This window comes from Sebastes fasciatus, chromosome 2 (genome assembly GCF_043250625.1).
Source record: "Sebastes fasciatus isolate fSebFas1 chromosome 2, fSebFas1.pri, whole genome shotgun sequence".
NCBI classification, from domain to species: Eukaryota; Metazoa; Chordata; class Actinopteri; order Perciformes; family Sebastidae; genus Sebastes; species Sebastes fasciatus.
In genome coordinates this window covers 28326815-28349657 of record NC_133796.1, presented here as the reverse complement: position 1 = coordinate 28349657, position 22843 = coordinate 28326815, and the positions used below count along the sequence as shown (strand labels likewise).

Here is a 22843-nt window from a genome sequence, read left to right as displayed (position 1 = left end):
GGTATATTGAGAGCGAGCAAGCGCGAGCCCGACGCTGACTTTCGTTGATTTCACGGCCACAGGTGTCGCTGTTAAGAAGCATTTCTGAAAGTTACAAATAGTCCCTTTAAGTGACAAGCCGCTCCTTTTTTTTTTTTTTTAGTTTTGCTCAGCTTTTTAATTAATTATTAATATTCCTTTTAACCGATAGCGTTAACTGGTTAAAATTCTTAATGTCGGTTAACGGTTGAACAGTTAATTATTAACATCCCTAGTGTGAAATTGTCATAATTAGCATATGAATTTTTGAGTTATGGACAAAAACGTGTTTTGTGAGGTCACATTGACCTTTGTCCACCAGAATCAAACCGTCATCCTTGAGTCCAAGTGGACGTTTGTGCCAAATTTGAAGACATTTCCTCAAGGCGTTCCTGTGGTATCCCGTTCACAAGAATGAATACCGGATAAAAAGTGTTTAAATGCAGCTGGAATATTTATTATCTGACTCATATTTCCCAACGGTTGTATGATATAAGCTGTCTCGTGACCTAGAACTGGCCACAAATCTAGTTAAGTAAGAATTTGTGGCTATCATGGTATCAGTTAAGAGTTGTTCCGACCACCGTTAAATTTAGTTTTCTCATTTTAGTAATAAGAAAACATTTATGAATCCCACAACAGTTCACAAAAAATTATGTACGCACTAAGTAAAAGGAGGTCTGTGCTTTCAAATGTTTCATAAAAGAGGCCCAGTGTTTGTACTGGACTGTGCAAATCTCTAACGGCACTTATTAAAGGCTGGTTATCCTTTAGTTATTGTTCCTAATAAATGCGTCCCTGAAGTCATTTCAGGAAAAAACCTGTCTAGATATATATATATATACATATATATCGTATTTCATCAGAAAGCTGAAAAACATAACAATTACATCGCCCAGCTGTACCACAGACAGGTTGTTCTGCATTGAGCTGGAAATGAGCCACGCTCTTAAACATGCACACGCGTGCTGTGGGCTTGGACAGGTTGTTGTTGCTTGAATAGCTTCTGCCAAAAAACAAAGAAATAAATAAACTTGATTTTGGGCTAAATCCCCCCCATCTCCCATTTCGCTAGCGGATGTTCAAATTAGCATGTTTCTTTTCAGGCCTGGCTTCTATTATCCCCACTGATGGGATTCTTTATAGTTATCAGGGGGGTAGTATTTGAAAGCGCGGTTTGTTTTAATACGAGTGCAGCCTCGTGGAATGTGAAGAATTCTGTCATTTATTTTCATCCGTGGTAGAAGATTTGAACTTGGAGTACTCGGAGCATATGATTTCAATTAGAGGAGCTGTAAAGTCCTGAAGACGCGCAGCGGTCAGACAGACTGTTGTTCTACTAGCACCAGTCTGTCTGGACACGCTCTGCTCGCCTCTACAGGTGAACAAAGGCAAAAGTATAACCATCATCCAGCTCCCATCTGTTTAAACAAACAAACACACACTCCCCCAAACCAAGACCAATCCCCACTTAAGCCCAAGAGCCTCATTGTGATTAATTTGTTTCTCTCTTCGACAGAGGTCTAGGTTTCAAGGAGTTGTTGACAGCAGGCTTGAGGCACTTTGTGCAGGAGGGCTGCAGCCGACCACTGAGGACCTCATGTCATTACGATGATGTGGAGCACTTTATTGTCCTGTTTTTTTAAGCAATTCGTCGTCCATGTGCAGAATATCTCCTCTTGGCCAAAGAGTGAAACAGGGGCTTCATCTGCTAAGTAGTTTTCTGAGTCATGGCATTTGCCCGTGTTGAGATGGGGCTGCTGAAATGCACTGAACGGTAAAATGGATCTAACACCACCATCTTTTTGACATTAAAATATAATGACAGTTGTCTGGATAGAAGATGCCAAAATCTTTTAGGAAGTGATTTGAACTGTAAATGGCCACGAGAGACTTCCCCGTAATGATCCAATGTATCAAATGCAAACTGAAAACATCAATACATATCATTGATACGCCCTTAATTTGAAATTCTTAACTGATAAAAAAAAAATATTTGCATTTAAACATGATAAATGTGGCACTTTATAGTGAACAACAGGAGGTCTATTTTTATTCTTTTTATTTAAAAAAATAGATCATTTTTTATTTAAATGTCTGGAAGAGCCCAGTAATAGAGTTGTCAAATCATATTTTATTTTATATTTTTTTGTGAGTTGATATAAATGTAACTGATGGTGTAAAATAGGCATATGATATTGTTTCATATCGATCGCAGGCCCCTGAATTGAATTGAATCAAATTGAAATCATATCGTAGCAGACTTAGTGATGTCAGCAAATATCGTATCGTTGTCCAAAGAATCAATATATTATCATATTGTGCCAGCTAGACAACGTACTAACGCTACACTGCGGTCCACTGTGTCCTCACACTCTGCCCCGATATAGAATATTCTTACGTCCAGCGGTGTCTCTGCATGCCTTTTTTATTGGAGAAGTTTTTATAGTTTTGAGCCAGAGTTGTAGGATACAAATGATGTTTAAAAGGCACAAGAAGCTTATGACTATGTTGGTTATGATTTCTCTGACATTGGTTTTAGGGCTAGCCAGAGCTTATGTCAAAACGTGTCATTCTAGGTTTTAACTTTTTGGATGGGAGTAAATCCCAAATGCTGTTTAGCTCGGCACTAACTGGTTAGCTCTTTTGCAGATGGTAAAATCCATGTGAACTCCAAATATTTTTAAGGGCGTTGTTTGATATAAACAGATGATCCGGATCCTAAAAAGCTGACCCTATCTGTAGCATATGTGACTCTTCAACAAAGGTAGTATTCAGCCAGAATGCTTTGAATTGAGAATTTGTGCTTGGCATAAACAACATCCCCGTATATATCTATTTTGTCCAAATTATTAAATTAATTCCAAGAAAATGGGCCACATGTATTCAATTTCTGTCTCGTACTCTCTTGCTAGGAACTTTTTCCCTTGGCTGATGAATAGAAATTGTGTCCTAGCTGTCAAAGAGTGACTAAGAGTTTAGAATAACGTTGAGATGAAGTCATGGGGTCAGACAACGCAGCGTGACAAAGAGCATATTGTGAAATCGATCTTAAAAGGCTGTTTTTGGCATGTGAAATGAGGGATTTGTTTTCTTAAATTAGATCAACTTTTCATTTATTAGCTTTCCAGATTGCTAAATAAGAATGTTGCCGTCATATATCAACTCCTAAATACATATTGCGTTGTGTTTGCACTCATGTTGACGTGAATTATTACGTCCAATTTAGATTTCAGAGTTTTGCAAGACCCAGCCATATGATGTCCTGAGGGAAATCTATGAGGGAGTTATTTCACTGGTAAAGAGTTCGATTGTCAACCTCGCAAATCTGTGTGCGCTACACATGCTATAGATCAGTATCCAGCTGTCTCTCTCAGCACTAACTGCATACTGTAAGTGTGTACGCCTGTGTGTTACATTATGTGCTGTTCATTTATGTATGACTAACACTTAAGACTTTGTATTAAAGGTATTAAGGTTTCCCTTTGTGCCTTTTGGTTTAACTTCCACTGTAGTGGTGTAAGTCCCATATCTCATACTTTGGACCACGTTCCTCCTGACTCATCTTAAGTTAGTCAGTCCCACCAGGATCTTGAGACCTGCGACTCCGACCGACTTAACTGTCTTTCAGAGGCTGTAGCAGGTTCAGGTTTAGAGCTAGAGTGAAGGTACGGATACCATGTGAAACTAGAAAACCTAAGGAATACATTGGTAACAACCATGTGATCTCACTTGTTGGGGAGGAGGCTAAAGGACGCGCCAAAGTTAGGCAACATTTTGGAGAGGAAAAACTGGCATGGCCATTTTCAAAGGGGTCCCTTGACCTCTGACCTCAAGATATGTGAATGAAAATGGGTTCTATGGGTACCCACGAGTCTCCCCTTTACATACATGCCAACTTTATGATAATCACATGTAGTTTTGGACAAAAAAGCATTTGAATGCAGTATAAATGTTATTTTCGCCTATACTAAAATGGTGTATTTGAATATTTCTGCATACAGGGGGTCCCTAAACAGTCTTGGAATTACACAAATTGGGTATCACTGTAAATCTGAGACTTTTGTGGATCCAATGAGCCCAATCATATTCATGTGTGATGATGTTATTTTGTCTTTTCATTTTATTGATACCATTTTTTAAATTTGACCTCACTGTATAAAATGACCCGTGTGACCTCTAGGATAATCACAGCCTCATGAAACTTTACAGCCATAAACTAGAGACCTAGAGCATTCAGAGGATGGATGACTTTCCTACGTATACTGACAATAAGGGGCTTTCTGAACAGAACAGAAGTGCTTGCCATCTAATCTCAAAATGTCAAAAGTATTTGACACCAAATCACAGCATGGCTTTTTCTATGGTGATCCTCAAGGTCGTGGTGTCTTAATGTGGTATTTTGGAGGGATTATTGATCATTTTGATCAATTCTCGAGTCGTAAAAAATTGTTAAATTTAGCACCAAATCTGTGTAACAAATGGTATCAACCCAAACATGGCTACAACAACTTGTGAGACATGAGTGAGCATGGGAATGACCATCATATACTTCTATCATCATGTTCTAAGCTCTTATACACTTGCACACCTTATTTTAATTAATTAAAAAGAACATGAGACATGCTCTTTGCCTGTCAAGTGACTTGTTAACTTGTTTTAACTCATCTCCTTTTAGCATTAAAGTGGGTAAATTAATGCTGTCGGAGATGAAATACCCAAGAGGACGACTTTCTGTTTATTAGTTATTTGTAATGAAGTGGGTTTGTTGAGGCGGATTTTTGACATTGTTTCACCTGACATCTTACCAGTGGTTCTGAATTCCATTATTACAGCAATAAACTGCGGTGATTAGAAGATATTTGAAGCATTGTTCATGTTTTCACAATTTTTTGCAGAAACTATGTGGGATATAGACTGATATAGCTTGTACAAATAACACAGTGGTCGGATGCGTTTGCATTAGATGTTCCAAAAACAACAGCGCGAGTTCCTGGAGGGGTTTATTTAATTCAACCCGGTAATTCATCCATTGATTGACAGTAACTGCTCCCTAATACACTGATGCATTCAGCTTCATTCTTTTAATCTCTCTGACTGGTTATTTCAGTGTTACATTATATTTGATTTTGCTCTGTCAACATATTTAGGCCTATTTAGTTTTGTTTCAGTTTCAGTTTTTTCGCAATTCCTCTTTACAAATAAAAATGAACCAAAAAATTCTTTGGAATTCTCGCTTCCTAGTAGCTTTTTTTTAAAAGTAGAATCAGGCCAAGTCAATCAGCTTCACTTCCAAATCACTTAACCACTAACTTACGCCGAATTCAGTGCGGCCCACTGCAACAATTACATTTTTCTGTCTGTGGCCGGGAGGCGTGTTCATGTGCTTCAGGCAGAATGAAATTCTTTGTAACATAGATCAACATGTCCTGTATTTGATATACTCTATTTACATTTTATATCTTTATTTTGTTCTGTTGATTCCTCTCTTTGTCTGGTTTTCTGATGTAGTCATGTTGAGTCAAACCTAATAAGTAGATTTGACTTACCATTAAGTGAAATTAAAATCTGAAAATCTCTTCAGACCATATAGTGTGCTTTGTTTTTCCTCACTTCTTTGTCCATTACTTTACTGTAAGTCAGGATTAATCTGAAAGAAATCTAATATTAGTCAGAAACATTGACTCTGAGATGCAAGCCTTTGAGAAAACAGTGTACGTTGACCAGTGCATTATTTATGCAAGAACTGCTTCAGTTCTCCATATTCTTTACTGAGTTTAACAGATGTACGTTGATTGGCTAACTTAAGATTGGTGATTTTTCTCTTCTTAAAATCATGCAGAGGTTTACATGCCATGATGCTTTGTCCTTTCCACTGACTGAGAGATGTTCCTGTCTTTTTATCTGCAGGTTCAGGAGAGGGATGTGGAAAGATCATTCAGCGATTCCCCAAGAAGGATTGGGAGGGAACGGCGTTTCCTCAAGGGGTGGAGATGGTGAGTGATAACAGCCTCCTAAAAACTCAAATTAACCAAACGGAACAAAGCTCTGCTCCCACCTGGGTATTTGAAGTACTCTATCCAGAGTGAAACACAGGAACACAAAGATGCACAAAGATGTCCGGGGGCATGCTCCCCCAGAAGAACATTTTGTACATAATAGATGAAATGCATCAATGTGGTGCAGTATGAGAGCAAAATTAAGGGGCTAGATCAACAAAGATCTTTGTGCTCTTGTAAACAAATGTTGTGCTTTAGCAGTGGTGGAATGTAACTAAGTACATTTAGGCTACTCAAGTACTGTACTTGAGTACAATTTTGTGGTACTTGTACTTTATTTTGCATGATTTGATGACTTGTAGAAATCATTTCTGAAACTCCAAGTACAATTGACAGACTAGTTTCTGAATGGTTGCATTAATATTGTGACTGGCCTTTGCTGTCTGCATTGTAGACCAATATCACAATTTCAAAGTTCATAACAGGAGAGCTGACACCATCTCTGGAACAAGTTAATGTGTGATGTGCACAGGTTGTACAGTGTTTTTCTAGTTAGTAAGTGTCCTTGTCTTTACACCCCTTACCCATTACCCCCTTCCCCTTCCTTCCTGATTTGATAGTTGAGAATGTTTTCTGCGAAAAAAAGAGGAAATATTTGAAATATTTGTCTCTGGCATTTTCAGTGTCACAAAATGACAAATTATACCCCAGGGAATTCTCATGTTTTAAAAACATATTTGCCCTTTGGAGCTTGTGCAGCAGATATGGGCATTTCCTGTTTCAGATAAATACATAATTATTGTTTACTCAAACGTTTACACGTTCCCTAATTGGGAAACAGACATTTTAACATTATGTCCAGCCTGCTATCTGGTTTCACATTGCTGCCTGTCTCCATCTTCCTCTTCAGGAATATTAAGGGAATAGTTGCCGGCCCCAGGGGGTCTGTTATCCTTATATGGACAATGCAATGGATGGACAAATATTTGCTTATCAGGACTGGGAAAAACTGTCAATCTCAAGGGCAACATTAGAAGTCACTGTAACAGTGTCATACCGCACAGGACATTAGCGCCTGTGTTATATCTGTTTTCGTTCATTTATATTGGCTTCTGCAGATAAGCTTTTAATGACTAAGCAGAATGGCTTTGGCAGCCGACAAGAAAGAAAACAGCGACATGACTCTAGATCCCAACACAGTACTCGATCCTTTGAAAGTACTATCCAGCACATACTTCTGAAATATTACATTTTTTCTGCTCTCTTTAATACTAAAAATGACTCATAAAATCCAGATACAGGGAAGGATCCATAGCTGTGGTTGTAAATGCTGTGCCAAACTTGTTGCATGTTGTCTATTTTGCAATTGAAGGTATGTTTTGCGTTTGGTGGAGGTCATATTAGGTACAGTATGTAATGTAGGGGCCAAGTGATGCAAAGCAGAGCAGCAGCAGGTGTAGAGGCCAACAAGTTGCATAATATGGGTCAGATATCTAAGCCAAGATAAATGAAGAGAGCTAATCCAAACAACAGACATTCCTCATCATCTCATGTTTAGATGAGGTAATTTTTTTCTCTATGACAGGATCCTTTCTTTGTAGAAAGGCAAAGATAAATCTACATTTTTATACAGTATTTGCAGATTTAGAAGTTTAAACTTGGGTTGGAGTTATTTTGGATGAATAGTGAATACAGTTTTGTTTGTCTTTTAATGATAAATGAGGGTTATTATAGCTGTAGCTGAAATCTTTGGCTCTGTGCGGATACTATTATACCATGACCCTTGTTTATGGTATTTATTAGGCAATTGAGGACATGTGAGGCTGTTATTCCAACACAAATAGACATATTGTGAGTGGGTGGTTTGAATGGCGTGCCGGCGTCTTCCTGTGTAACTCACTGTCTGAGTCTGCTGGTGGCCATCAAGAGCGTCTTGTTGTGAGTTATTGCTTAGAGATGTGCAGCATTGTGCTCCTCATAGCCAACAAACGGTACTGGTGACTGGTGAAACTATGAAAAATTAAAAAATTAAGTATGTCTTGTCTAGACAAAGTGTCAAGTAGAATTTTGGAGACTGAATTTTTTGTTAATATGAGGCGGAAACCCTAGCACTGCTATTTAACCTTTCAGTGACTTTCAGTGAGGGATGAGCCGGGTCGGCTCTCCTCTCTCAGCATCATCCCTCAAGTATCTGTCATGGTTTCATAGAGTTTAAATATAGAAACACGGCCACAAGTTTAGCTAAATCTATTAGCTTAGTGTTTCCAGATGTCATTGAGGACCTGCATACCATATTGTTATGTGCCTGTGTGGGTGTGGGTGTGTGTGTAGATTTTTTGTATTCCATCTTGCTGAAGTGTTCCCCCCGATGCTTCTTCATTATGTGTCAGCCTAGACTGAAATTGAGACATACTGCAATCCCCAGTGTGCAAAGAGAGCACAAAGCATGATGTTTCTCATTGAAGGCAGTAAGCCCAAGCTGAAACAAGAGGATGCATTCAATGCTAGGTCTTCTTTGGCAAATACCCCGCATATTTGCTGAAACTGTTCTTCTGAGATACAAGTATATGTAGAAGGATAACATGCTGAATAAGTTGTCTCCATGAAAAAGCGCCCCGAGGACTGAGCAAGGACGGGAAAGAGGGGGTTGTTCCAGAAATTTGCTTTCCTACTATGTGGTGTGTGACAAACTTTGGTCTAGAGCCAAATGACTGAAATTCCAGCTTTGAAGCTTTAATGAAGATACACCATAGTGTTTAACAGACCCCACTAAGCAATTTGCATTTTGGCTCTGTTTTGGGCTGGTATGTAAACCATTATTATTTGCAGATTTTCTCCACTCCATGAAAAAGAAAATGACTCATTTACAAACACTAAGAAACACATCTGTAGAGAACAGTGGATGAAGCTGAGCACGAAAAGCATTTTGCGGTCACAACAGGCCCCCAGCAAACTAAATAACCACAGATGAGGAATGCACCAAGAAAAAAGCGTTTACAACTTGTGCAAGGAAAAATGTGTTTCTAATCTTTTCAGGCAAGTGATGATGATAGGAACCAGCTCAAATCCTCATCTGTTATGGATGAGCTAGGTCTGTGGATGGAGTTCAGTAAGTTGTTCACCTAGTACATTTCCATCACCTCTCCCTCCAATATGAAGACACAGTCCTGATGATATACTGTAAATGGACAGAGGGAATTCATTTGTCAAGTAGCAGGTTTTTAAGATGTAAATTCTCAAAATATATCATGCCATTAGCAACTAAATGGAAGTTAAAAACAATGGTTTATTCCCCAATCACTTGCAAGGTTTCCTTGATTCTGACTTGTATTGTTCTCATTTCTCGTTTTTCTCTGGAGCTACTGTGACAAGCAGGATGCGGATCATGTGACAGACCAAAGCTGTGGTTTGCTTAAATGAATAACACAATGACAATATGGTTGACTTGAACTTTAATCTAATGATTACATGAACGGCAAATTGGGGTTGTTTGTATTTTATTATTAATTTTAGCTTATTATACTCAAAGGGAATATAGTGGTCTCCCTTGCTGTGAAAAGGAGAGTCTTACTAATTTTCAAATTTCAAGGACAGATGTGTCTGTCTGCTCTGCCGTACAGTACAAGTTTTATAGTTTGGGCATCTAGCATAGCAGCCAAACTGCAACCAGCCCACCATTGCCTTCAGTTACCTCTGGGTCAAGTAACCCTAGTCATGCTCGTCATTAGGGACGTTACGGTAAGGACTTTTTCCCACTGGTTAATAAACTTGTGACATCACCGGTGTTACCGTTTACACCAGAAATTTACAAGAAAAGATGGTGGTGAATATATGTAGAGGGCTCACTTTGATCTTTAACGTTGGCCGCTCCATCCTCCACACGATGATTGCCTCATAAACATTATGGTTCCCTTATAGCATTGGGTTTAAATCCGAAATATCACTTTTGCTTTTCGCTTCGACCTCAAATCCTCCGCCATCGTCTTGTCTGTCAAATCTCTCAAGTCCTGTGTGTGTGAAATCTGACTCCTGCTACTCTGTGCTGAGACTCCGTACGGAGCAGACACTTTCAGTTTGTGTCGTCCATCATTCGAGTATATATTGATAACACGGTGCTGATACGCAAAAGTGAACTAAATGGTTTTTATTTCTATTTTTGGTGGGGCGGTAGGCAAGTAATCTGTGTGTGCCTGAAACACTGTATAACACTGACTACCGCAGCAAGCCTACTCATCATGCTCAGTTTAATAAAGAAAAACATTTGTTTTTTTAAAGTTGGACAGGGACAGTCTATATTTAGTTATTTAGATTCACCCCCAGACAGTTTGTAACAGAGACATAAAATGTGCCACACAAACGCCAAAGGAATGTGGGGAATTTCTTTGGTGTTCACTGTCTGATTGCTGAGTCAGCTTGTTTAATTACAAGCACCATTTGTTTAATGCTTGGAGTATTTGAATGTTCATAACATCCGCTGCTCGTAGACAACATATTGGTGTCAAATGTAGATTGGTTGAGTGTGAGTTGTAGACTCTCCCTCTGTTACACCTTTCTCCCTCGCGTGCTCTTGTTTCTTTTATGCAGCGTTTTCTTTCATGTTTAATGGGCTGCATTAATTGCATGTATAAAATCCACATTGTAAGACAACCACATGAGCATTAACCTTTTTAAATCCATCTAATCCAAGTATTAGCGAGTGTATGGAGTAACAAACACCAAATCTTGTCCAAGCCTGCTTTTTCAGGTCAGAATGCTTGCCAGTAAACTGTGTTATAAATGTTACTGCTAACGTCACCTAAATGAAACCGTCATGCTTTGTATTTTAACACAGTGGAGGCAATATGCCTCCAATTTATGGCAGGATGGTTTTTGTTTAATGCTGTTTGTTGCGTGTAATAACGGAGGTACATAAAACAAATTGAGTTAATGCTTTAAAACAGATCCTTTTTAAAACTGGTTTTATCCCTTCAGAATCTTTGTAAAACACCTATTAAATACACAGATGTTGACATGTCGCAATATTTATATCAGCATTAATTATTTGGCAATTTTTCACCTTTTTTATCTTTTATTACGTGTTAATTTATATGCAGCTGAATTCATTCATTACTGGTCGTAACAAAATAAAATAAACTATTAAAAAAAAACTTTGTTGTGAAGTTTTGTGATATTTAAAGTGATCATATAATCCTCTTGATCCTTTGCCTTAAAATTACGATATCGCTTATTTTTGCCTTCTGCCCAGCTGTTCTAATATCAGATATGTCTCTCATTGTTTAACATGAAAGTTAAATGTTAACAAAGTTACATTTCAAGATACATGTGCACAGTCGTGGATCCAGTGTAGACATTTTGATTCAAAATCAAAGAAAATATTTTCTAGAATGAAACAGAGCCCCTAAAACAGCCTAATGATGTGCACATAACCTGACCACACAATATTAGTTTGGTTGTGAAAATTAATTAAAATAATATTCAAATGTAATCCTTAAACAGAAAGTTAAATCACCATATATTGAAAACGTCGGCATTGAAATGGATAGCTTTATGTTTATGCTTGGCGTGGCCTTCAGTCTGTATGTGTATATACGTATATATACTGTATGTGTGTGTGTGTGTGTGTGTGTGTGTGTGTGTGTTGGGTGAAGAGAGATGTCTTGACGCCGAGGCCCGAGAGGTCAAACACATTCCAAAGAACCACAAAGTTCAGCGTTGAACATGAGGGTCAGTTTATTACATGTAGCCTGCAGTCACCGCTCTGTCAGCGGACTCATTCCTGCTGTCTCTGCTATCATCACGTTGCCTAGCAGGTAAACAAAACGTCTCCTCGGATTACGTAGCCTCAAATCAGCCTTTATATTTTGGAAAATTTGACTTGAGCTCTGCAGCACAATCATTTCTGTTAATGTGTACAGTAAGAGGACCGGTATCCATAGAGGAAGTTAAAGATAGGAAACTGCTTTAATGCCACTTTGAGCCGAGATAAAGGCCGTGCAACAATAATATTTGCTGGTTGCAGCTCGAATATGAGGATTTGCTTCTTTTTTGCACTTTTATGTATAATGTTTTGGTTGGTCAAACAAAACAAGCACATTGAAAGCATCATCTTGGGCTCTGAGAAGTTATGATGGGCAATATTTCTCTATTTTCTGACATTTCATAAACTAAATGATTAATTGGTTCATAGAAATATAATTGGCAGACTCTCAGTAATGAAAATAATCCTGATGTGATTTAATTATGAGTAATTGTGTTGGGTTTTTCACAGCTATAATTTGTTTTGATGAGTACATGCAGTTGTTAAATTTCCATTTGGCTACCAAATACTTGCATGTCTGCCTGCAGGTCAGACATTTTTGAAAAAAGCCTTGGTTGACCTTTTCTCAACACGCCTTTTTCCATTTGCAGTACGTTGTCCCTCCTTGACGTGTTTCTTAGTTTGTTTTCAAAGTTTGAAGGCGACCTGACCTCACCTTTTAAAGGCTTGTAGCATTTACCATCAGGTGTTTGACAGTGAAAACAGTGGGAGTCTCAGTCTAATATTCAGACTGCTCTATTTCTAGTCTCACATGTTGTGGTCGTGGGCGAGATGCAGCAGCACTGAACAATAGTAATCCTGTACTGGTCCAGTCCAACACACAATATGCGGTGTGGGTTTTCTGTTCCACTCAGTCAGCTAGTAGGCAAGCAGACTTGTTTCTCTGACCACATACCACGCCGGTCATTTGCTATTTTGTCCCACTGTGTACTCAGATATATATTGGTAGCCATAATTGTTACTGAGAGAAAGACATTTATACAAGCGGCTACCACAATGGCCAAAAACTAAAGCCAATACGGAAGTGCTTTAAGATGCAGCTCCACTAATGGCCACAGCATTTTTCAGTCTGCTTGGATCAAGCCATTTAACATGTATAAAAAAGTCTATATGTTTTCCACAAATCATTATGGAAAAAAGCTAATTCAATTTGCAATGTGTGTCTTGGTGGTCTGTAAAAGTAGAGGTAGATGAGTGTTTGCTCGACAGACGAGAGTCAGTCTATCACACTAAGACGTGGTGGTTTCTGCTCTCTCATCCCTCCACAGCTCCACCGAGACTCCTCCGCTCTTTACCCAAATTTAAATTGTCTGACCCGAACTTCCAGGATGGTGGTCAGTGGTTAACCCAAATCCAGTCTTCAAAACAATCTTCCAAAACGAGGGTGACAACACAGGCACTGCGTCTATGCTTCTCTAAAATCTATAATTAAGAATGTCATTTAGTAGGGATGTCTTACCGCTGTCTAAAAATGTATTGATAGTGTAAATCCTCTAGGACTGGGTATAGGATAGGATACACCTATCTTCCGATCCAATAATATAACAATACTTGGGTGCCGTTTTGATAAGTATTGCGATTCTACAAGTATTGTGATTCGAAATTACAATTTATTGCGATTTTTGTTAACTTTTTTAACACTAGACCATGGGAAAAAGTTGAATCATACACTTCTAGGGACTTTTACTTTGGAAAATATCTAAATTAATACAGTAGAAATGTTTGATTTTCCATGCAGACCCTACGCAGTTTTCTACTTTCTCGTTTCGGCTCGCTGTTACCAGCTGCGGTTTGTTTTGGTTGACGGATACGGAACGGATATGACGTTGCGTTACTCAGACTACAACATTAAAAGCGGTAACCTCCTTCTACTTTCGTATAGACTGAAATGAAGCAGATATATCGATTCTGGCAATAAAAGATCGATTTCAAAATCCTAAACATTTTTTTAAAAAACGCGAGACATACGTGAATTGATTTTTTTTCCCACCCCTAAAAACCTCCCAAAATGCTACTTTTCATGGATTTAATCCCTCCTATTGTGTTTCCTATTTCTTATTTTCCATTTTCATGAGAGTCAGTTAGCTGTGGACTACACCTGAGTTATAAGGAGCGCCTTTTTATATGATTTCTAAGCAGATTTATCCCATTAATCCTTAATGGACATTGGAGAAGTTAGTAATGAGATGATTGCAGCAGTATGGGTATGAGGTCTGTTTGAAGGCTGTTGGTTTCCCTGTGGAAGTTTCTTCACTTATTTGTTAATTGCTTCTTACAATTCACACTGCCAAACAGCAATGCAAGAGTCCCTCAACCCTCCAACTAAACAGAAAAGCAGTCAGTTAGAAATATATTGCATGTAGAGTAGGCTAATCCAAGGCTAGATGATAACAGAGAGAAGCGAGGACTATTTCGAGTAAAGTTATTGTACTCTGTGTTCTGTTATTGCAGTGATCTGTTTGTAGTAGGCATTGTTTGCCTACCATACATTCAGTAAATAAATACAATTGAATATACTGTAATTGCAAAGGTTCATTGCATCACAACTTATACTGTATATGTAATGCCAGCTTACACTCGTACTTGTTTTCATCTGACAAAAATATGTAGACATGAGATTTAAAAAATGTCCCCTCGGGGCCCAACTTCCTCTGATGAAGGAATTTGACCTGACTTGACCAGACTGTAAACATTTGTGTCATTTCTCTAGAACTGTCTCGAACTTTGACCTCTTGAACCTCTCCTTTTTCCCCCCAATCCCTGCTGTAATGAGGAACGTGTCTCGGCACTTCCGGGAAGGATGCTCGAGTTATTCAGAAAATGTGTAAACGGCTGGTGTCGTGTGGGTAGTTGATGTGACTGCTGGAAATTGAAATAGAAATGTTTTAAATGCATATTGTCTCAGAAAAAGAATACTTCAGGACTCTGGTATGAGCCGCTGGTCTTAGGTCAGGTTCAGTTCAGAAAAGAGTCACCCTTATTGCAGCAAGGAGTCATTCATCTGGCCTTGTTCTCTGAGCATGTTGGATAAGCAAATCATGACAAAGCTTAACTGCATTGTTATAATCAGCAGCCTTGGTTAGTCAGCTTCAGGCTCGGTGCCAAACCACAGACTGATGAAAGAATGTGGCCTAATTGTATCACTGATGGATTGACCGTAACTCGACATGTCGCGCTGCACGTCGTTCTTATGATGTTTGTAAAACTATGAGACAAGCTAAACAGTGCATTCCAGATAGCAGGATGCCGTTCCAGCCCGGGGGGGGGGGGGGGGGGGGCGGAGAATGGGATCATGTGTTTGTCAGGAAGATCCACACATGAGTAATCAATGCTCCGTGTGCCAGTGAAGCTAAACACATCAGGAAACCAAGCTGGAGCCGTGAAGCAAGCAGGACTTTCCAGGCTGAAAAGCACTGTGAGCTCACCAGGAAATGGGAATACACAGGATGAAACGAAACCACAGTACGCTGGAGAGCAAACATACTCAAAATTTTAGATGTAATACAGTTGAAGCTCTCCGTCTTAGTGGTTTATTGTTGATATACGTTGTTTTGGGAATTAAGTGTTTCTTCCCTTGTTGTTGTGTCACATATACGCTTACTGAAATGTTGTTATTTCCGGATAGACTCAAGTCTGAGAGTCCAAACAAACAAAAACACAAAAGGGACGATGACAACTCTGTGGCCAGCCAGGAGCTGGACAAAAACATGTGGTTGTGAACTGGTGCCAGTAGTCGGGTGAACAGGTCCAAGAGCAAAGTTTTGGGATGCCCCGGGCTATCCTGTACCCTTCCTTCCTCCCATCTAAAGAGCTGGCTGGCTCCAGACATCCCACCAGCTGGCTACTGATGAATGCCACTGTTTCTCGTAAAAAATGACTGCTGCTGACACCAGAAATCCACACACTCATCGTCTCCATATATTAAATGCCTGTCTGTCAAAGAGATAAACTAATTTGCCTGAAGACGTGATGAACTCTGCAGACTTAGGTGTTCTCTGTTCTTCTGTTGAGCTTCTTCAACAGGACTTGCTGACAACCTTTCAATTGTAATGGTTCCCTTTTGTGTTGGCATTGTAGACATAAAATACGGTCCAAACTTCTGTAGACTGAGCCTGCTAAGCTTCACCTGACAACAAGTACTCTTATCGACATTGGCTGGATGTTTGACATTGTGAGTGAGAAATAGCCAGATCCTTTGGAGCAGTCTTGGCCACTGGCAGCATAATAACATGATGCGGTAATACATCACATTGCTGTAATTGCTGAGTGTGGAGCTCTGAGGATGGCAGTGTTGCTTTTTAGTCTCTTTGGGTGTGTGGAGCAGGTTGGCCTCTGGAGGCTGGTTGCAGGGGTTTTTAGAGCCATACCCTCAAGTCACACTGTATTTACTACGGCTGTCCCGAATACCATTTTTTTGGCTTTGAAGCTTCGGGGAGAAATATTCGAAGGTAATCAACGCTTCGGGACATTCCTGCTGCCGCAAATAGCGATATTCGTCTGAGAATAACAAATAACAATTAATATTGAATATGAATAATGAATAATGTTGTGGGATTATTCCTTATTTCATGGGCTATTTGTGGATTTATACATTATTATTGCATATATATATTTACATAAACAAAAAATGATGATTCGGCTTAGCCCTAGTATTTGCCACTATAAAATCCTAGGTAGGGCTATATTCTCCCAGTCTGTCCGTAGGTATGTTTGTGCTAAACCATGAATTTACATACCCAGCTCTGATTTGACGGTGCTGACGATGCTTAGCTTTTTAAGCTAAAAATATTGCTAAAATATAGTTAACCAACCAGCTACAGAAACATTGTGATGTCTTGCACCTGTGTTTTATTTATAAGGTTGAGTAGGAGTCATTTACAGTACGAGCAACCACTTCTCCTTTTTTAATCAACTGTGTCGTCTTCCTCCGACTGTGACATCAGCGTTACCATTAAGCCACCAGAAACTAAGAGAAATGTAGTGGCTCAAGGCGGCCCACTCAGACGGCCAGCTCCTCTTGTCCACTTCAGTCCAGTTTTTAGATATTTTTGGAAATAAATAACTCACTTTGTTAGTTTTCAAATATCAACTGTAAAGCTTCAAAGACATGGTTGTCATGAAGTTGCAGATTTAGACACGTCACCATCTAGTAGCTTATTGTGTGGTTTCCTGAGCAGGAAATATTGTATTAACATATTAGTGAGTGAATAAGTGTCTTGACACAAAACATTTTAAAGAGATTTGTGTGTGAAGCTTTATGTGAGAAAGGGTGTTTGCTTGGAAACATATTCTTCTGTGTTCATACGCACTCAACACACTGACACGTACTGCACGGATTCACATTTACTCTCCCCGCTACATTAGTGTATGTTCAGGAGAGGAACAAAACTTGTTGTGGTTTGAACTGAGCTTATTGAGGGTGGTAGTGAAACTGAGGCCTACTGTGCTGAATACTGTAGCTGATCGAGGGCCCCCACAAGGCGGTGGAGGAAGCACCTGTTCCACAGGCAGCTCATTATCAGACATCATCTGACTGTGCTCTAAAGGTCTGACGCAGGACAGCCATTGTACTGATCCACAACCTCAGGACAAAGCTGTTTACCTTGCTCTTTCATTCATCACGCCATGTGCTCAGAAATGTGTTTTGATTTTTTTCCATGTTTACTTTTTACAGATGAAATAAAAAAACATGTTTACCTACCATCAGCTGATATAGGTACAAAAAAGGCTGTAGTAATCTGGTACTGATCAGAACTGATAAAAGAAAAATAATAGTGGACAAATAACCAAAATACCGCAGAAATTAAAGCTGTACTTAAAGCTGCAGTGGGTAGAATTGGAGCAAATGTGATTTAAAAAAAAGTTATTTTTATAAAACTGTCACTATATCCTGGCAGTACTGCATGAGGCAGGTAATCTGAAAAAAATCAGGTTCCTCTGTGTCCTCCGGTGGTCCTAACGGCATCTGCAAGATTTCACATACAGGAGGAAAACAACCAATCAGAGCCCAACTAATAGGTATTACAGTAACAGAATATTGATTCATATTTGATCAGCGCTGCCTAGTTTGACCATTTGATCGGCGTTCGCGAGTGATTTACAGCAGCCGCTGTTGAATGAATAGCCAATAGGAACGCTCTCTCTCTGAAATGACCTGTGATTGGCCAAAGTCTCCCTTTACAGGCTAGATTGTTTAAAGCCTGAAAACAGAGCCATGAGGAGGTGCAGAAGTCTAGTTATCCCTCAAAACACTTGAATTACAATATGCTGAAAGGTTATTATTGAATTTTTGCCCAATGATGCCAAAAACATTCTGCCTACTGCAGGTTTAAAGGTACAGTGTGTAGGATTTGGCGACATCTAGTGGTGTGGTTACAGATTGCAACCAACTGAGTACCCTTTCCAAGACTGCGGTAGCGTGAGCCGCCGAGTGCAAAACTGTGGTAACGTCGTTCGCCTCGCTCAGAGGCCATCTTTACCATAATAATACTACTTTATGAGAAATGGAGGTCAAAGGGCGGTTGGCGGTATCAAGGCACCACAGTTTTGCACACTGTGGCTCACGTTCCTGCAGCTTCACAAGAGTGCCGGAGAACTACGGTGGCCTTCAGGTTATGTAAAAATGCAAAAAGCTCTCTCGATATCCAGTGTTTGGTTTGTCCGTTCTGGGCTACTGTAGAAACATGGCAGAGCAACATGGCGGACTCCATGAAGAGGACCAGCTCCCTATGTAGATATGAAAGGCTCATTCTAAGATAACGAAAACACAACGATTCTTAGTTTCAAGTAATTATACACTAATGAAAACAGAATTATGAGTATTATATTCCATTTCTGATAATAGAACCCCCAAAATGTTACACATTGTTCCTTTAAAGCCACTATGAAAGATTTGAAAATGTCCAACTGTAGAGCCTCCTGTGGTACTATCAAAAGAGACACTGTGGCAGACAGGAATACTGCTAACCCAGTCTGAACAGAGCTTGAGGTGCCTATCATTGTGCTCTATAACTCATAAGTACAGATCCACCGCCTGGTCACAGACATGCAGAAGCAGGTGAAGTGCTCCAAGGTCAAATGCACAGCTGCAGGCTGTCTAGGAATGGAGGCCAGATGTGACCCTACAGCAGGTCCTGGGGAGGCATCACGGTACTTTGTAGGGCGAAAGGGCAAACTTAAATCAGACAGAGCTCATCTCCCTGTCAAAAAGTAAGTTATTAAGTGCACGAGCACAGACAAAGATGATGTATGGTAGGATAATTACTTGATTTTTAAAGTTGCACTGATGGAAAGATAGTCAATGTCCCAATTGATTCATTACCACTTTCATTTTCTTTCTGTACGTCCTTTAAAAATGACTGTATACAAGTTGGAGTCAGTTGTATTTTCTAGTAAAATGTGGCTCAGTACTCCTTCTTGACATCACCACTTTGAATTCTGATAAAACCCTAATCGTTTGTTTCACAAATATTTATGTCAAGCAAACTGTTATAAACTGTTGTTGTAAATATTCAGTAGAACTACCGGTTCCTCTAAAAGTCTCCATCCTTCATTTCCACGTCCTTTAAATATTTGAGGTTAAGGCCAGGTACAACCCAAGTAGGACAATTCTGTTTGTGTCTTTCACCGTGCCTGTCACAAATGCCAGAATCAGAAAGGGTTGTTATGGTCTGTTAGCGTCCGTTGTGATTTGGGAGAGAAATCATACACGGTCTGTAATTCTTTTACAGCTCGCTGGCCACTGCCTTGAATTTTGTATTTTAGTGTTGCTTAGTGTTGGATCTTACAGAGTCTGGTTATCCTTGGCATGCATAACACGTGTTGTACTCTGCAGTCATTGTCACTTATCTAACTACTTTAGCTAAATTCATAATGGCTTACTGCGCAAAGCCAACCGCACTCTCTTGCCAGATTTCTGTTTAATATAAGACATCTCTCAATAATTGTGAATCTCTGTAGTTATTACATGGCTTTGACATAACCTTAAGAAAAAGTACAGCGTGCTGGCAAACTCTCGGGCTATGATTAACACAGTTATATAAGAAGGCATGCTCATACATGACGTACCGGGTCCTTCTTAAGCAGAATTCATTGATTGTTTTAGCGATAATGACGCAAGCACAGTTGATCTTACCGCTCTACTCGCTTCAGTTTGACAGATTCCTGTCACAGCAATGAGAGAATTTATTGGATTATGCTTGTTTTTAAAATATTCAAGTGGTTTTAATATCAGTTTTACCACGAAAACCTGTTATTAAACAGTGCCGGGGAAATCCACGTTCTTTTCCTTGGATTCTGAAAGGGAATTTCTGACTATATTTCAAAGCAGATTCTTCCCCTGAACTATTATTCAACTCGTTAAAGCTTGGAAGATTTGGTGTTTGTTAACCTACTTTTGACAAACCTGAGACATAATAAAGTCCATTTAATGTTTTGGACCTTCACGCCAGCCGTGAACATCCCTACAGGCGCTTCAGGTTTAGTTTAAGGAGTAAATTTGAGGGATTTAATCTGACAGGGGATTGATTTAAGCAAAGGAATGTCTGATTCTCTAAAGGGTCCTTTTTATTTGCCTCTTTACGCATTTCTGTTTTCAAGTTTCATGTGGTGAACTGGCCGTATGTTTTTAATTTATGCTGTGTTTTGAAATAAACCCAAGTATTCGCCCTGAAGTGAACAAATCTTCCCAAGGGATGCTGGGGGTTCAGCAGCGTTGTCCTTCTGAGCTTGTTCCTGGACTGTGCATGACTAAAAAAAACCTTTACATTTGAGCTAAAAATACATCTTGTGGTCTTTTTCAGGTGTTACATTTCCTACACATATGGCTTCTATTAGACTTGAAATGTTGTGTATAGTATAGTTTGCAATATTTGCTAGATGACTCTTCCTGTCCCGCTTGACTAGACATTTTTTCTGAATTACTGTGGTCCATCATAGTCATCTAAAAATATCTACCTCTAAAATGAACCATATGCGCCGGGTATTGCGTAACATATGAGCAAAGGGAAACCAGAAGTGCTGGTGCCAGTGGGGAAGCAGAGTTGAGGAATGGAAGTGGATGAGGAGATGCCACCTCAGCGGAGCGCTCCGTGATGGAGCTACACTTTGACGCAATAAATGAACTCCCTGCAACCACTGAATGTTATTTGGATAAGAGTGCTATTATGGTCATTTTGTTGACAGTTTAGTTTGTTATGTTCATCATGCTGACCTTGAGCTAAAGAGATGGTTAAGGGGGGGGTGTTTGTGCGCCAAACCGCTCAACTCGAGCAGCCGTCTCTACTTGTTTTGTCTCCGCTGCTCATCCTGCAGACCTGATAAAGCAGGAGTTCTGGGCAGGCTGCACGCCATTGACCTTCTCACCCCCAGCCAGTCCCGCTCTGTTCCCCGACACCTCGCTCTTCACTTTCCGTCATTGTGTTGTCTTCCTGGCGTGCGACTCGTCCACATGAATGGGGAAAGAACAAGGAAGAGGATGATTGAAGTGCACTGTGTAGTGCACATCTGTTGCTGCGTTTTCCTTACCACATTGTCTTGGCAGTAACTTCACGTTCCGGCTACGTCTATAATTCACTAGTGTTGTCTGGAGGTTTGAGTGATTATAGGTGTATTTTTTCACGTTTTCTTTTCAGTAATACCTCTAAGATTTGACATTGTCTGGCAGCCATATTTAATGATTCAGTGTGTTATTTATTTCCTGACTGTCCCTACATTTCCAAGAATTCTTCTTCGTTCCATGCAACAGTTGTGTACATTGTGTACATACAGTGTTATACATTGTAGTCAGGGGAGTGTGTTTTTCTCTCCTTCAGTTTCGGTCATTCTTGCTGATGCTCAGATGTGAGGAGACAGCTCAGTCTACGCACATTGTATTGCTGTGGAGATAAACAACATGGAACAGCTTTGATGCCTGATTACATTTGGGTGTGCAAATCTACCGAATTAGGAAATAAGTCCCTTTCCGACAGGATTTGCGGGATTGAGCTCATTTGTGGTAACGGGAACTCTTTAAAGGTTTTATGACCCTTCGAAGTCTGTTTGTATTCTCTTAGTACGGGATTCTCAAATGTTGGGTCATAATATAAATACAGTTATCCCGTTTCCAGTCTTGTTTTAGCTGAATCATACCAGAGAAAAACATCGCTGACTTTGAAAGGAGATGCCATACTGTCTATTTGTCCTGAGTCATCTTTAGTCGTGGCTCTTGCCCCAGTTATATCTGGCCTGCGTTGGCCTGACCTGGCATTAATGTCTTGTCACAGTATAAGAATGCAGCTATGTCCTGATGAGCCTCTGTGGGTTGATTTTTTTCTTTTTATTGGTGCTGCTCTTCAAGCACTCTGCTCAGCTGTGACGATGTTTAGCAGGCCAGACCGCAGATCCAGTGTCAGCGGCTGAGTAGGTGAATAAGAGTGCAGTCATACCAGGCTGCAGCACATGATGTGATGCAGAGGGTTTAGCTGTAGGGCAGCAGTTTACTGGGCTTTGACATTAATACAGCAAGTGTGTCCCTTTGTCACTTGACTACGGTCTAATTTGGGAACGGGAGATGTCCTTTCTCTCTGCTGTGTGTTTGTGTGTGACTCAGTGCTCTATAAAGGCGACGTTTACTACGTGTTGACCTTTGCACCTGTTGCACTGCAGTGGATTTCTGTCATGCTATAGCTGAGTGTACAATGGAGCTTGTGTCAGTCAGTGGTTTCACTTGTTCTTCCCTCAGCTCTGCTGCTTCCTGTAATCTCTCCAGTTCACTGGCACAGCAGGACATAAATACACTTACAGAAAGAAAAAAGGCCCCAAACACTTGATTTGTTTCTGTTTTGCAGACCGACCTTTTGACCCTTTTTGATAGAATTGCTTTTGCTTCCCCTCTTTATTATTCCTTGAAATCTTAAAGGAGCTCAATACGAGATTGGGAGCATTTCTATTGCCTCTCAATGACTCTCAACACGGCGTGCGGCGAGCTGGCGGCTCACAGCTAACAGTGCTAACAGCGTTAACAGTGCAA

At 39.9% G+C, this 22843-nt stretch overlaps 1 protein-coding gene across 1 annotated transcript in view; it reads left to right on the top strand.

Annotated features, from left to right (window-relative positions):
- Nucleotides 1–22843, top strand: part of sbf2 (SET binding factor 2) — a 109740-nt gene that overhangs the window by 10839 nt on the left and 76058 nt on the right. The window contains 1 exon segment of the mRNA XM_074617080.1: nucleotides 5929–6014. Coding sequence (XP_074473181.1) covers nucleotides 5929–6014 — 86 coding nt within the window.